Source organism: Atractosteus spatula, chromosome 4 (assembly GCF_055471065.1).
Source record: "Atractosteus spatula isolate fAtrSpa1 chromosome 4, fAtrSpa1.hap1, whole genome shotgun sequence".
In the NCBI taxonomy this organism is placed as follows: Eukaryota; Metazoa; Chordata; class Actinopteri; order Semionotiformes; family Lepisosteidae; genus Atractosteus; species Atractosteus spatula.
The window spans coordinates 3267222-3279659 of NC_142709.1; the positions used below are offsets into that span (position 1 = coordinate 3267222).

At 44.1% G+C, this 12438-nt stretch overlaps 1 protein-coding gene across 12 annotated transcripts in view; it reads right to left on the reverse strand.

Moving 5' to 3' along the window:
• Nucleotides 1-5139: 5139 nt before the first annotated feature.
• map4k4 (mitogen-activated protein kinase kinase kinase kinase 4) overlaps nucleotides 5140-12438 on the reverse strand; it is a 103724-nt gene continuing 96425 nt past the window's right edge. For 11 of the 12 annotated variants that reach the window (XM_088912542.1, XM_088912539.1, XM_088912541.1 and 8 more), the window contains 5 exons: nucleotides 11589-11689; nucleotides 10917-11066; nucleotides 10330-10489; nucleotides 9871-10010; nucleotides 5140-8884 (listed from right to left, as the gene is read on the reverse strand). In XM_088912542.1, the coding sequence (XP_088768668.1) occupies nucleotides 8801-8884; nucleotides 9871-10010; nucleotides 10330-10489; nucleotides 10917-11066; nucleotides 11589-11689 (635 nt within the window). In that variant the 3' untranslated portion in view covers nucleotides 5140-8800. The remainder of the gene's footprint in view (nucleotides 8885-9870; nucleotides 10011-10329; nucleotides 10490-10916; nucleotides 11067-11588; nucleotides 11690-12438) is intronic. The other variant, XM_088912543.1, reaches the window with a different exon arrangement.

Here is a 12438-nt window from a genome sequence, read left to right on the forward strand (position 1 = left end):
CAAAAGCCTTTCCCAATACATTCAAGACACTAACATGTTTTTTTTTTCCAGAATGTGGTATGAGCTTCCTTCATGTGCATAATTTTAAAGCACAGCACATTTCTCATTTCATGGGTAAAATTCGAGGGCTGTCATTTATAAGTCAAAACAGAAATCAGAACTGATGCATTTTCTCCTGAAGGAAAAAAAAATAGTCAAAGTGGACTTCACAGCTTTTGCTTGAGAGACAGAACATGAATCTCAAAAGGGCAGATGTGTATCTGCAGAATGTCCAGCATTTAGGCTTGTGAATAACAAAGTACATAACCCTGAAAATCATGCTATCGTGCTGTTCTTACTGTGTTGTTATACTGTGCTGCAGTTACCCGATTGTGGCAGATGTGTGTAATTTTCTATTTTATTTTTCATATTTCTGTCGTTTCAAATTTGTCTGGATTAATTTATTCACATGTGGAATTGCAGGTTACTCCTTTGGAATTGCTCATTATTCTCGGAAGACAACAGTGAAAAAAATTCCTACCCTCCCACACCACAACACCACAAAAGCATTTAGCTTCAAGAGAAGATGTGGACAAGTTAAAGGTGGAGACATTTTTAAAGGGTTTCAAATCTTGAATTGGATTGAAATAAGAAATGTGTGGCCAGAACTGCCATGCTGAGCTGATCTCGCAACCATAAAGAGATTTCATAGTTAAAGCCAGTTAACAACACAGAAAACCAAAATGCGTCCAGTTATCACAATGAGTTTGTTATTTTAGCGCTAAGAGAGCACAAAAGAGATTAGTCAAAAACACAGTTCCTAGGATTGAAACCACTTATGAATCGTAACACCAGTTGTACAGCAGATTTCCATGTAGCTTTTTTAATAATTGGCTAGAATTCACGGTTCGTTCTTTTTGAAAAGCCTTAGCACCAAAACATTTCGCAAACCCAGCACATCGCATCTGGAACAGTATGTTTAGGAACATGCTAAGGTATTGTGAAGAAAGGAAGGAAGCTGGTCTAGCCTTCCAGTTCCTCAAACAGCCTGCACCGCTGACCAGAAACGCTATTTTAACGGTTTAATAAGTGCTGAAAGAGCAAAAAAAAAAAAAAAAAACAGAGCCATCCCTTTTGTAGCTAAACACCCCAATCTTTGGGTGCCGCCATATTCCTTTTCCTCAATATCTGGACAGGATATCCTGCAGCCCTCCGGCGTGACTGGATCCTGCTCTTTCTGTACATTATGAATAGGAGGCTGTCTGCTTCTCAGATCCAGGGTGCCGAGGGGAGGACAGTGTCGGCTCAGACTGCTGATGCCGCCGACAAAGCGCAGTCCTTATGACTCCGCTGGGGCTGCATGTCTTCTTTGGGTGAGAACGCCAGCAGGGAAGGGGGACGATTTGTTTCTAGAAAAACAAACAAACAGGGGCCTCAGGTTAAGACTGGATATAGATGAATATCAACAGAATGCTTTCCTTAAGTATTCCAGGGACTGTTCATCTGTGCCGTGTGTAGGCTGAATTGGGATATTACAGAGATTTCAAGTGACTTCAAACTTCTGAGGCAAAAATGCAGTTTGCCTCCGATTTACAAGGAAAATGTATTTTTTATTTCAAACACCCATTTTTTTAAGCCATTTTACTGCTTCCCAAGCTAGATTAATTGCACATTCTTAAAGCATTATTGTGCTATGTGCCTCTGGTGTTTAACAGACATGTTTTTTTCCCTGTAATACTGATTAAACTTGACACTTTGAGCAAGACAAGGCCCAGAGGTCACAGTGCTTGTCTGTGCTGGAGCTGCACAACAATCAGTCTTATTCCTGCTCCTGACATGTACTGACTCCATTAAGGCGCTCCCCTACAGGAACTCTGTGTCCCTACTCCTAACAGTTGCAGGAAGTTCACACTTCCTTATCTATAACAATTTCCTGCGCCTTCAATCTGCATCGCTGAAAAAACAATGTCTACAGCGTGCAGACAAACACTTAATTATTTCACAGTTGGCTACATTTCAGAGGCATGACTACAGAGGACGCGGCAGCGCTTTTAAGAGACAGTCCGATGGAAATGGTGGATGACAGCTTCACGGAATGTCCTGGAGAAGATTTAGATCTTTCCTTGGAGTTTGTTGCACTTTTTCCTCGACGTCTACTCAGTTCCTATGAAAACGTGACCCACTATGTAAAAATAACGAACGTGCCTTGATAGAGACCAGCCGAGTCCGAGGCAGTTTATTTAGGGCTCTAGATCCTAGAAAGATAAATGAGAACACAAGACCAAAACTGACATTCCTGAGTCACTCACTGATACCTCCCTACCATGAGTGGCAGGAACCTCCAAAATCCAATGATTCAATAAAGTTGTGTAATGGAGTTGCGTGCTATGGGAATTCAATTTGAAGCACGTTTCACAGTGTTGCCCAATTAAGCTTCCCGTTGCATGCTTGCAGGTTGTCATGCACAGAACACCAGTAAATGTCGCTTGTCCTGTCCAGACATCCTTCAACATTTTTTTTCTGCGTCTTTTTACCAATGTCCCCACGCAGACTGAAGTGCTGTCCAGGGGCTGGTACTCCCCGGTGCCCGGTGTCCTCCAGGCGTGGCCCCAGCTCACTGCAAGCTTCTAAGGATAAGATGGTGATTGAAAATGGACGGATGGACCATGAAAACTCAATCAACATGGACTTTCTGTGACTGGGGGGGCAGTTTTAATCGAAAAGCATGGACTCAAAAGCCATGTTCCGTTGGCTCTGGGGGAAACCGCACAAGCACGGTTCGGCGTGCTGCGGGTTCTTGGGGGATCCAATCCCAAAGTCCCAAAGCGGTGGCGCGCGACAGGCCAGTGGCTGGAAATCGCGGGTGGAGGACGCTGGCATTCAAGCGGGCTGGCTCCCATGATCCTCCAGGGCAGCATCCACCGTCACACCAGCTCAACCCCTGGCGTTCATTCCCGACGCGGAAGTGACGCAGTCCGGCCGGCTCACAGCGCGCTGCGAAGTTTCAGTCACAAATCAGGATTGAGAAACAAGCTAGTTTCGGATGGCATTTACGAAATCGAGAAAACCAGTGCCAATTCCAGTTGACAAAAACCCTCAGGCCTGATTTATCTGTTTTGCTAAAGACCGCAAGAGTGACCCAAGTTTTTGTCACATCCATTCCCTTCATTATACCCACCACAATCTGTAGTGTGGAATTTTTTTAGTCCTGTTTAACTCTGCTGTCGAAAACCTCAACACTGGAATACAGAACTGCACTGGCACCTGTCATGAGCTGGCCACCATCGTGACTAGGTCACCTGTAAACCACAAAAAAAGATTCCTCTATTTTAGTTTGTTTTTTTCAGATGGCAGAAACATTTCAGCATAATGGTAAAATAACATTTCAAAATAAGAACAAATGCGTACAAAAAACATTAGGGTAGAGCCATCCTTGTTTCAATTAACACATTTCAACAACCAGCCTTCCTGTTTAATTGCTACCTGACACAGTTTGAATGCATGTGCTGATAGTATTTATGTAGGCACTATGTGGCAGCAGTTTTATCCAAAATGACAGACAGACACAAACTAAACTACAGCATACACCAGCAGGTCCTGCCCCAGGGTCATATTTAGCATAACAGGACTTCACAGAAAATGACAGAGCACACAAGTGAGAGGTCAGTTCAAATATTGATCAAATCCAGGACTTGTATCAGGAACCTCTTAGTAGCAAAAGTATTTTCTTGACCACTATTCACTTAGACTCCTGGTAACTGTCTTCATTCTTGCACATTATGGTGTCTTTTGTGACGTTAGCCTGCTGGTGGCTCTCAATCAATGGTTTGTTTAATGAAGATTACAGTACATTTCTAAAAAAACACAGACAGGCTTTTGGTATTTGTAATTAGACAGAAGGTAAACCTTTAAACCATCTTAAATCCCCTGGTGACTGTTTTTTCTCCTCAAACTTGAAACTTTTGTTTATAAAACATGACCATCAATGAAGCTGAATAAAAATGAAACGGGTCGCTCTGTACCGGAAACGCTCCACTTCCCCCCCCAAAAAAGATTTTGCAGAGAGAAGAGCAGCCACTGTTTTTGACACCGGTGCGTGTTGGGATTTTGATTCAGGCGGGCGGCAAGGCTGGGACACCGCCCATCGCCAGAGTCGGTAAAACTCCTGGTGGCGACGCTCTCCCAGCAGAACCGCCGGCCCCAGCGTCACCTCAGGCTGGTGACGAAACCTCACGCAGGACTGCTGGTCCAGGAGAAAACCCGAGGGTGGGGAGCAAACCTAGACGCAACCGATAGTTTCCGTGCGTTATATAACAGTTCCTTCTCAGCTGCGTGTCGCAACACAGCCGGCCACTGTCCACAACACCACTTCCTTTCTATATCGGGGGTAACGTCTGCAACTTCTGAGCCACGTTTTCTTTTTTTACTTCAAGGGTTGCAGTTACCACCTCCCCCCGATCACGCAGGCTTCCAAGGAAGTTGACCAAGGGGGAAAAATAAAAACCCATTCATCCTCCCAGTGCCGGTCAGTTCAATGGTATTTTCTCCTGACCTGGATATGCCGATTTCTGTGCCTCCGCCCCCCACCACACACCCTCCCAAACAAACCAGTGCCCTAAACCTGTAGCTCAACATGGACAGTTACTTGAGGCTTCAAGACCACTGCTTGGAAAATCTGAAAACAGGCTTCCTGAAAGGCTACTTAATCATAATTCACATACAGTACGATCAAATGTGAGTTGTAATACATCACATGATAATGTGAATACAAATTATATATTCACATCACAAAGGTCAGTTCCTTGTTTTGCAATTCCTGCAGCCTTGTCAACCAACAGAAATGTCCTACTGATGATGTCCTGCACTTATACAGTATATTACACTTTAAACTGTCCTGGGCGGAGGCACCTGGCAATTCAGCAAAGCTACTTCATCACCACGTCACTTAAAAGTCTCTATTGTGCAGCCTTTGCTCATTTTGTTTTGGCTTCAAATCATCATGACATTCTCTTCACAACAACTTCAAGCATCTTCACAGAACATGTACCGATACACGTCACCACACTCTGGAAATGCACGCTTCCCCAGATGATATTAATTGTGGGATTGATTGCCTTGTTAGTACGGTGTTCGTGGCAGACAAAAACAAAACACGCTGTATATGGACTTCCGAGTTTATTCAAGAAAAAACGGCCTTTAGGAAAATACAAGAATTCCCATAATACACAGAAGACATAAGTTAGATAGCATGGCAGAAACATAGGATGAAAACATTTTACCTGTACCTGGTCTGCTTTGCAGCTAGATATCTAGTAATAAACCCTTAATTTGTCATTTGTATTACTTTTGCATTTAAAAAAAAATCAGCAGAGTTTAGGGTTATGGGTGACAAAACTGTGCACTTATAATAATACAAACCAAGCTAAAAAAACACAGAATGCTTTCAAATAAACCTTAAATATGATGCACATTAGTGTAACAAAACATTGTTTCTGTAAACATTTTCTCAACATAACATGTGCATAATAAAAACACTGCAGTCGTATAATTAGGGTTACATAAAACACAGAAATAAAATCAACTATCATTAAGCTTAACTAAATCTAGAAGTTAAAAATATGATGCTTAAGAGTTCTTCAAAATGTTCTTGACGTAGTGGTTTTGTAATACTGTTACTTTTAAATGCCACCTTGGCACATTTCTTACAGTGGGAGCTGCGAGTCACAGACTGCGGAGAGAAAATGTTTTCTACTTGAAGCTTCAACAGATTTCTGCTAATGGTAAAGTCACTTATGTCTGAAAGGCCTTAACTGTATTGAGCAACAAGAACGAGATAGTCAAACGAGAGACTCAGTAATTGAGGGACTAATTACCATAAAGACCGCATACGCACCGTTTGTTTTCTTTTAGGATTTCACATAGAAGAACGTCTGATCAAATGCTTCGCAGCTACAAGTGCAGCGCCTTGAAAGGGTTAAGAACAGAAAGCAAATCCGAAGGACTGACCGCCCCCTAGAAAATGCGTTTTCCGGCCTTTGAGAACCGCAATCCCCTTTTCGCTACGGAGAGCTCCTCTTGGGAAAACGGAAGAGGTAACCCCCGCCCCTCGGCTTTGCTGAAAAGTCTGAAGAACGGAAAGGGGGGCAGACTAGCAAACTAGACGCCGAGCCCGACCTCGATCGCTTTATCCCTCGAGCCGAGAAGGGGTCTTGTCCGCGTTTTCTCGGCCCTCACACCCGGACCGCTCGCTTAACGCTGGTTGGGTCTGCAGGGCGGCTCCAGGCTGGCCGAGAGCCGTGTAAACATCACCAGCCTGTGCCGAGCTGTCCTGGAGCTGGGCTTTATTCAAAGGGGCTCAGAGCCGTGTAGCCTAAGTGCAAGCTAGCCTTAGGGCAGATCTGACAGCACCTGCCTGTGGGAAGAGCTCATGCCAATAAGTTCTACCACACGATGCCTAAAAGAACGACTGACTGGATACTATACTTAACCTGTATGAGTTTTTGTATAAAAAAAGATGCACACTCTGAACGGAAGCCTTTTACTCAAAACCGATCACTCATTAACAACCTGATAATCCCCTTCATAAACACGCCATCGTCTTCACTTGTCTATAAAATTTATATGACTAGCTAGAGGCTGAGCACAGTATGCATACTGACATTGGTAAACAGATTTTTTTTTTTACTAGTTGAAACAATCACATTCAAAACTGCAAAAGTTTAATAAGAGGGAGAGCATAAGAACTGTACATGAACACAGACAGGCACTGACTGAAGATATTTCAATTTATTTCTTTTTAATATGATGTCAGAAAAAACGCAATGGGAGTAAAATAGCCATTGTTTTAAAACATACAACGTCTTTCTTATCAAATATGAATTTTATATTCTTCTGCCCCACATTTTTAAGTAAAAAGAACTAAATTATTTTTGGTTACATTAGTTTTTTTGGCTAAAAAAATGCCAAAGAAATCCACCAACCTTAGCACTGATGAATACTAAACTGTGATGTCCGTCTGGGAAGGGAAATTCTGCAGTGGCAGTCAATATATAATCACATACAGTACATATTCTAATTCAGGGAGCTTGTTGCTCAGGTCTAAACTGTCAGTGTTAATGGGATATTAGATTCATTTTGCTACATCAAGTGGGAAACCAGTTACTTAACAGATGAAATCGTTAAAAGTACAACCTACCATTTAAAAGTTAAACAAGTGTACAGATTCAATAAAATGCCTACATATCATGCTGTTTCACACTGAGTCTGCAGAAGTCTAAGCCCTATAGAAACACTGAGATCCTGTTCAATAAATGAACAGCTTAAGGCAGCTGTCAACACAGTACCCAAAAGGAGCCTACAGTAGGATAATGCAAGACCAAGGTGTTTTATTACCTTACCCAAGTATTATACACTTCATCTCTCAAGTAATGAAAAAAATGAAAACACAGAACTGCTGAAACGTTGCTGGAAATTTCAGGATTTTCTTTTCGGAGAACAAAATGGTTCCAGGTCTTCCTCTCCCCTCTCCTTTATTAATAACGCTCCAGGTTCAGATGTGGAGGTCCTGCATCAATGTTGCTGAAGATTATGCTCTTTACCATTAAGTAATATTTTTCTACATTCTCGAGATAAGATTTAGTGCATTGCATTCAGTAAATAAAAAAGATTAAAAAACACCACTGGTTTCCTACGACATACAGTTGAGAATTCTAACAAAAACACCATCTCCTACAAAGTCTGAAATTTAACTGAAGTAAGCAGTCATATCTGTATTAATCATTCTAAAACTATGCACGTGCTTCTGCTGTCTCATGCTCCTCCACTTCTGATCATTATTTGAAAGCAAGTATTTTGTCATTAGTGCTTTCAGACCAAAATCAATTTGCTGGCATGATAACTACAGTCCCTTCTTGTTTAAAAACAGTCCAACAAGTCTACCATCAATTTGGTTTTTACTAAAATAATGAAAATATGAGACGTCTATCGTATTTGAATTCTCGAGATACAAAACATGAAACCACCTCCTGTAGTGCTTGTGTTTCAACATGAGGTAGGTCAAAAAAAAAACCAAAAGGGATTTTTCCAAGCGCAAACCTTTTCAAAATGGGAAAAGAATAGTTGCACTTTTATACCAGAAAACAATGAGTGTTACTTTGACATTTATCTTAACCCTGCAACTTAACTGAAACCTCTGGCCTAACACAACAACATAAGTGACTGACATGTCTCAGGTTCTTTGCTTTCAGGTGCAAACCGGCTCGCAGCAAGCACTCAAATCGCCACCTCTTCCCTGCACTGAACTTCAAAACACTACAACCTGCCCCTGCCTCCCATCATCAGCGGTAACTCCATCGAAAAGAAATGCAGTTAAATACGCTATAGTAGTAATACTTTATAGTCTAACCCTCCGTGATTCTGCTGCAGCCTTCCCTTCCTCACTCTCACATGCAGATCCAGCGTTTGCCGTACTGTATTATTCAGGTTAGGGCTCTGGGATTTTGTCAACAAGCAGAGTCATCTGAAGCCAACAGAATCTATACAGAGGTGAAGCGCTACTGTCTAACGGCGTCTCAGAGCCGTGGCGTGGCTGGAAGAGAACCGCCTTAACACGAACAGCACCAGGAGCCTTCACAGCCTTCGTGGTTCCCCCCCCCACCCCTCCCCGTTTAGCAACTCCTAAATGCATCATCACCAGGTGACAGCGTTAGATATCGTATGGCCTCAGTGCAGCTTGCTCTCCAGTTGTAGATTAGTTCAAGGTTTTTCCGACGTTCCGGGTGTTGTGAAGCGCGGGCGTCCAGCGTGTTCCCTGCTCTCCCTCCTACCAGCTCAGGAGCGAGCTCCTTCCAAGGGTCATGAAGTAAACTTGGCTCGATCCTCCGGACCGCACCGAAGCGAAGAAGACCTGGAACAGACAGAGCGAGCCTCTCAGTCTCTCCCCTCATGCCCCGGCTTCAGCCACAGGGAGCAGCACATTTGCAGCCGGGGCATGTCGGTAGCACCTTCAGAGCAACTTCTGATCGGACTACAAACCGATTGACGTGCCAAGCGCGCCGACTTAGAAAGGGACAGAAGACTGTTTTTTTTGTCAATTCAAAGTCTGTTTTCACCGATAAAGCTGAAACGGAAAACTGCTTCCATCTGTTAAACTCTAACTTTGTTCTGGCCACTGGGCACAGGCTGTGACTGCAGGGGCTCTATTCTGCAAACATCCCTCGAAAACAGCACGCCACACATAGCACTGTTCCAGCTGGAGTCTGCAGCTCCAGACCTGTGAATGCTCATACATAACCCTTGAAAGAACACTGTGATCTCCTGTATGGAAAAAAATTATTCATACAAATGCATATAGTCAGGAGTGCTGTTTTCTGTTGAGAAAAAATATGCACGAGCTTTAAGAAGCATAAAAGTGTGAACTGGTTAACAAATAAACTAAACTGTAGATGCAATTCAAGTTCTAGACCATCAAAAATAATGTGATTTTACCTGCAATATTTCTGTTGAGAAATATTTGCAGAAATAGAAATATTTCCTTTTCTCACAATGACTCTCATAAACAAGTAGAATTCAGCATTACACCGTAGATACTACTGCAATAAGGTGGAGCTGCTTATGTAACGGAGGGTTCTGTAATTCTGGAGTCTAGACAAGTTCCTTAAAACTGCCCTTCGACTCTCCTATTATTGTGCATTTTAATTTTGGTAATGGCTAGGCTGAAGTAATGAAACAACGGTGGAGATGCTCAGCACTGCAACTTCCCCCCAAACCTTTTGCGCTTATGTCTTGCTATACAAGAAGAGGAAGTTTCGACCGTCTCGGGAACGTCACTCGACATCCCAGGTAAAAAGCGGGAACCCCAAGAGAGGCCAACAAAGACGTGTCCCCCCTGACCTTGTCGTTTCTTTCGCACAGGAACTTCAACCTCTGGGCCCTCTTGTGCATGAACACGCCGTCCAGGTGGCCCGTCTCCACGGAGCGGATCTCGATGGCCTTCTCCCCCCAGCCCATGATCTGGTTGGAGCGGATGTAGGCTGCGCAGTGAGGAAGAGGGGGAAGAGGAAGTCGACAGCAGGAGTGAGAGAGTGAGGACGCTCCCGCTCCCCAAACTTCACCACAAAGTGAAGACTCAAACTGTTAGTCGGCGGCAGTAATGGGCGCTAAAGAACGGAGGCCGATTTCAATCTTAAGCCACACGTTCTTTTACACAAACACTAGGCCTGACCGAAACACGGAAACCGCCACAGTCAGAATCCACGGCCATCGGAGACATCCTGGGGGGACAAAGCTACCAAGCTCTTTCATCTTTCAAGGACAAAGCTACGCCGTTGCCAGCACCAGCCAGGGCCTTACCGACGGACGTGGGCATCTCTCCCCACTGCAGGACCACGTCCTTGGTGATCCTGCCGTATGTGTTGACGTAGACGCCCTCGTCTTCATAGCACACCAGCAGCTCGATGCCGTCGGTGTTGGGGAGGATGATGATGGCGTGCGGCTGAATGCTGCTCTGGATCTGAAGGGGAGGGGACGAGGGGAAAGGTGGGTTAGCCAAACGCCGGAAGCGAATAGTCCCGTCGCTGTGCACGTCAACCAAGCTCTTTCATCGTTCAAGGACACGGAAAACGACTCCATGGGCGCTATAGTATACAGTATACAGCACAAGGGAGGGGGGTGCTTGAGCGTGCCGGTGATTTAAATTTGGAAGAAGAGGTTCACACGAGTTAGTAGAGCTCAGAAAAGCAAAAACGCTGCTGTGCCCTCCCTTTCCCAAGGGGAAGCGGTCGGAACCACGTTCATCACGAACGAGAGCGACCGCCATCGATCGAGGAAACGAACGGTCGGTGGTTTCTCGGGCGGCCGCTTCAGAGCGAGCGGGCGTGGGGCTGCAGCCCGGGGCAAACACGCGCCCCCCCCCTCGCAGCCGCTAGCAGATTTCTTACGTGTGTGGGCAGGTAGATGTCGTAGACCGTCCCCGAGTCCACGTCCACCGCGTGGAACCCCGCACAGGAGCCGTAGATCACCTTCAGCCGCTGCCCTTCCTCCACGGTCAGGTCCACCAGCAGCGGCTTGTGTATCAAGTCCCCAAACGACTGCAAGTCAGGACAGAGGCACACCGTCAGCGTCCGAGCCCAACCGGCGGCAAGGGAAGCTCTGGCAAAACCCCCTGTGCCAGCAAAGAGCCTCGGTGACAACAAAAACCCGCGAGAGGAGCAGGTCTCAATCCTGGGCGTCGACGAGCTCGTTCGCCCGTAACGACACCCAGGTCACGCTGACTGAAAGAGGCGCCTTTTTTAACTTTAACCAGCTCGTATCTGTTGAACATTTTTTGAACAAGTGTCAAAAACTGATCCGCCAAATTCTCATTGTCCACATAATATCAAGATAATGTATTAATCCATAACTTAACACAAATTAAGAAAGCAGATGTTTTCCTTTTTTGTTTTAATAATGGCTAATAGTCATTCTAACCTATTCTATTAAAACAGTATCTTTGAGGACAGGCCGATAGAAAAGTGAAATTGGAACAGGTAAAGATTATACTGATTGACTTTCTGATGGCAAAAACCTGTCAGGAAAGAACATCTTTTTGATAAACATCAAAAGATTCTCACCTTAAAGGCCATGAACTTGTGATACGGCTTTGGTGCCCATGCATAGACTTCCACTGAATTCTTCAATGCAATTACTAAGAACTTGATTCGCTCGTATTTTACTAGATAGAAAACGGGAAAGAAAAAGAGTCAAAAACTGTTGCCAATGTCTCAATGTCCTCGCAATAGCAACAAAATGTATCAATTCATGACTTAAGAGAAATGTAGACAGCAAATGTTTTCCTTCATGTTCTATTTCAAAATGTTCAATGTCAGATGAGCTATTTCTACTTTAAACATCTGAGCAGATGTCAAACGACTTAGGGCTCAGCTTTACAGCCAAACTGCAATTATGAACCCAAGATCAGTTTAAATCTTTTCATAAGAACTCAAGAGGTTCTGGCTATTATAAGACGAACATGAAACCTCTTCCTTGGACACCAGCACCTAAAGGACTCATTTTGCACATGATATTTAGAATACATTTCTTTTTCTTAAACTTTTAATACACACGAGATCTGGATTTTCCCCTACAAACGAGTCAACGCATTGTTGAGACGCATCAGTTTTTGGTTTTTGTAGTTCTGTAGTGTTGCAACAATACAGTTCTTGTAATGTCCGTATCCATTCTTGGGTTTTCCTCTTAGGAGCACATCCTTTCTGGGGGGGCTGGGGGTTTATAAACCCTTCAAGGTGTGTTCTGCTGTTGGAAAGAGTCAAGTGGCCGGTCAAGTGACGAACCCCACCTAGAGCCACCAACCTTTTTGACAGCAAAATTGCAACCCGTAGTCCTGTAGAGCATGATCTATGCTTTTATGTTCTCAAAAAGGCTGGCATGAAATTGATTAATTCTTTAACATTTATACTGTTT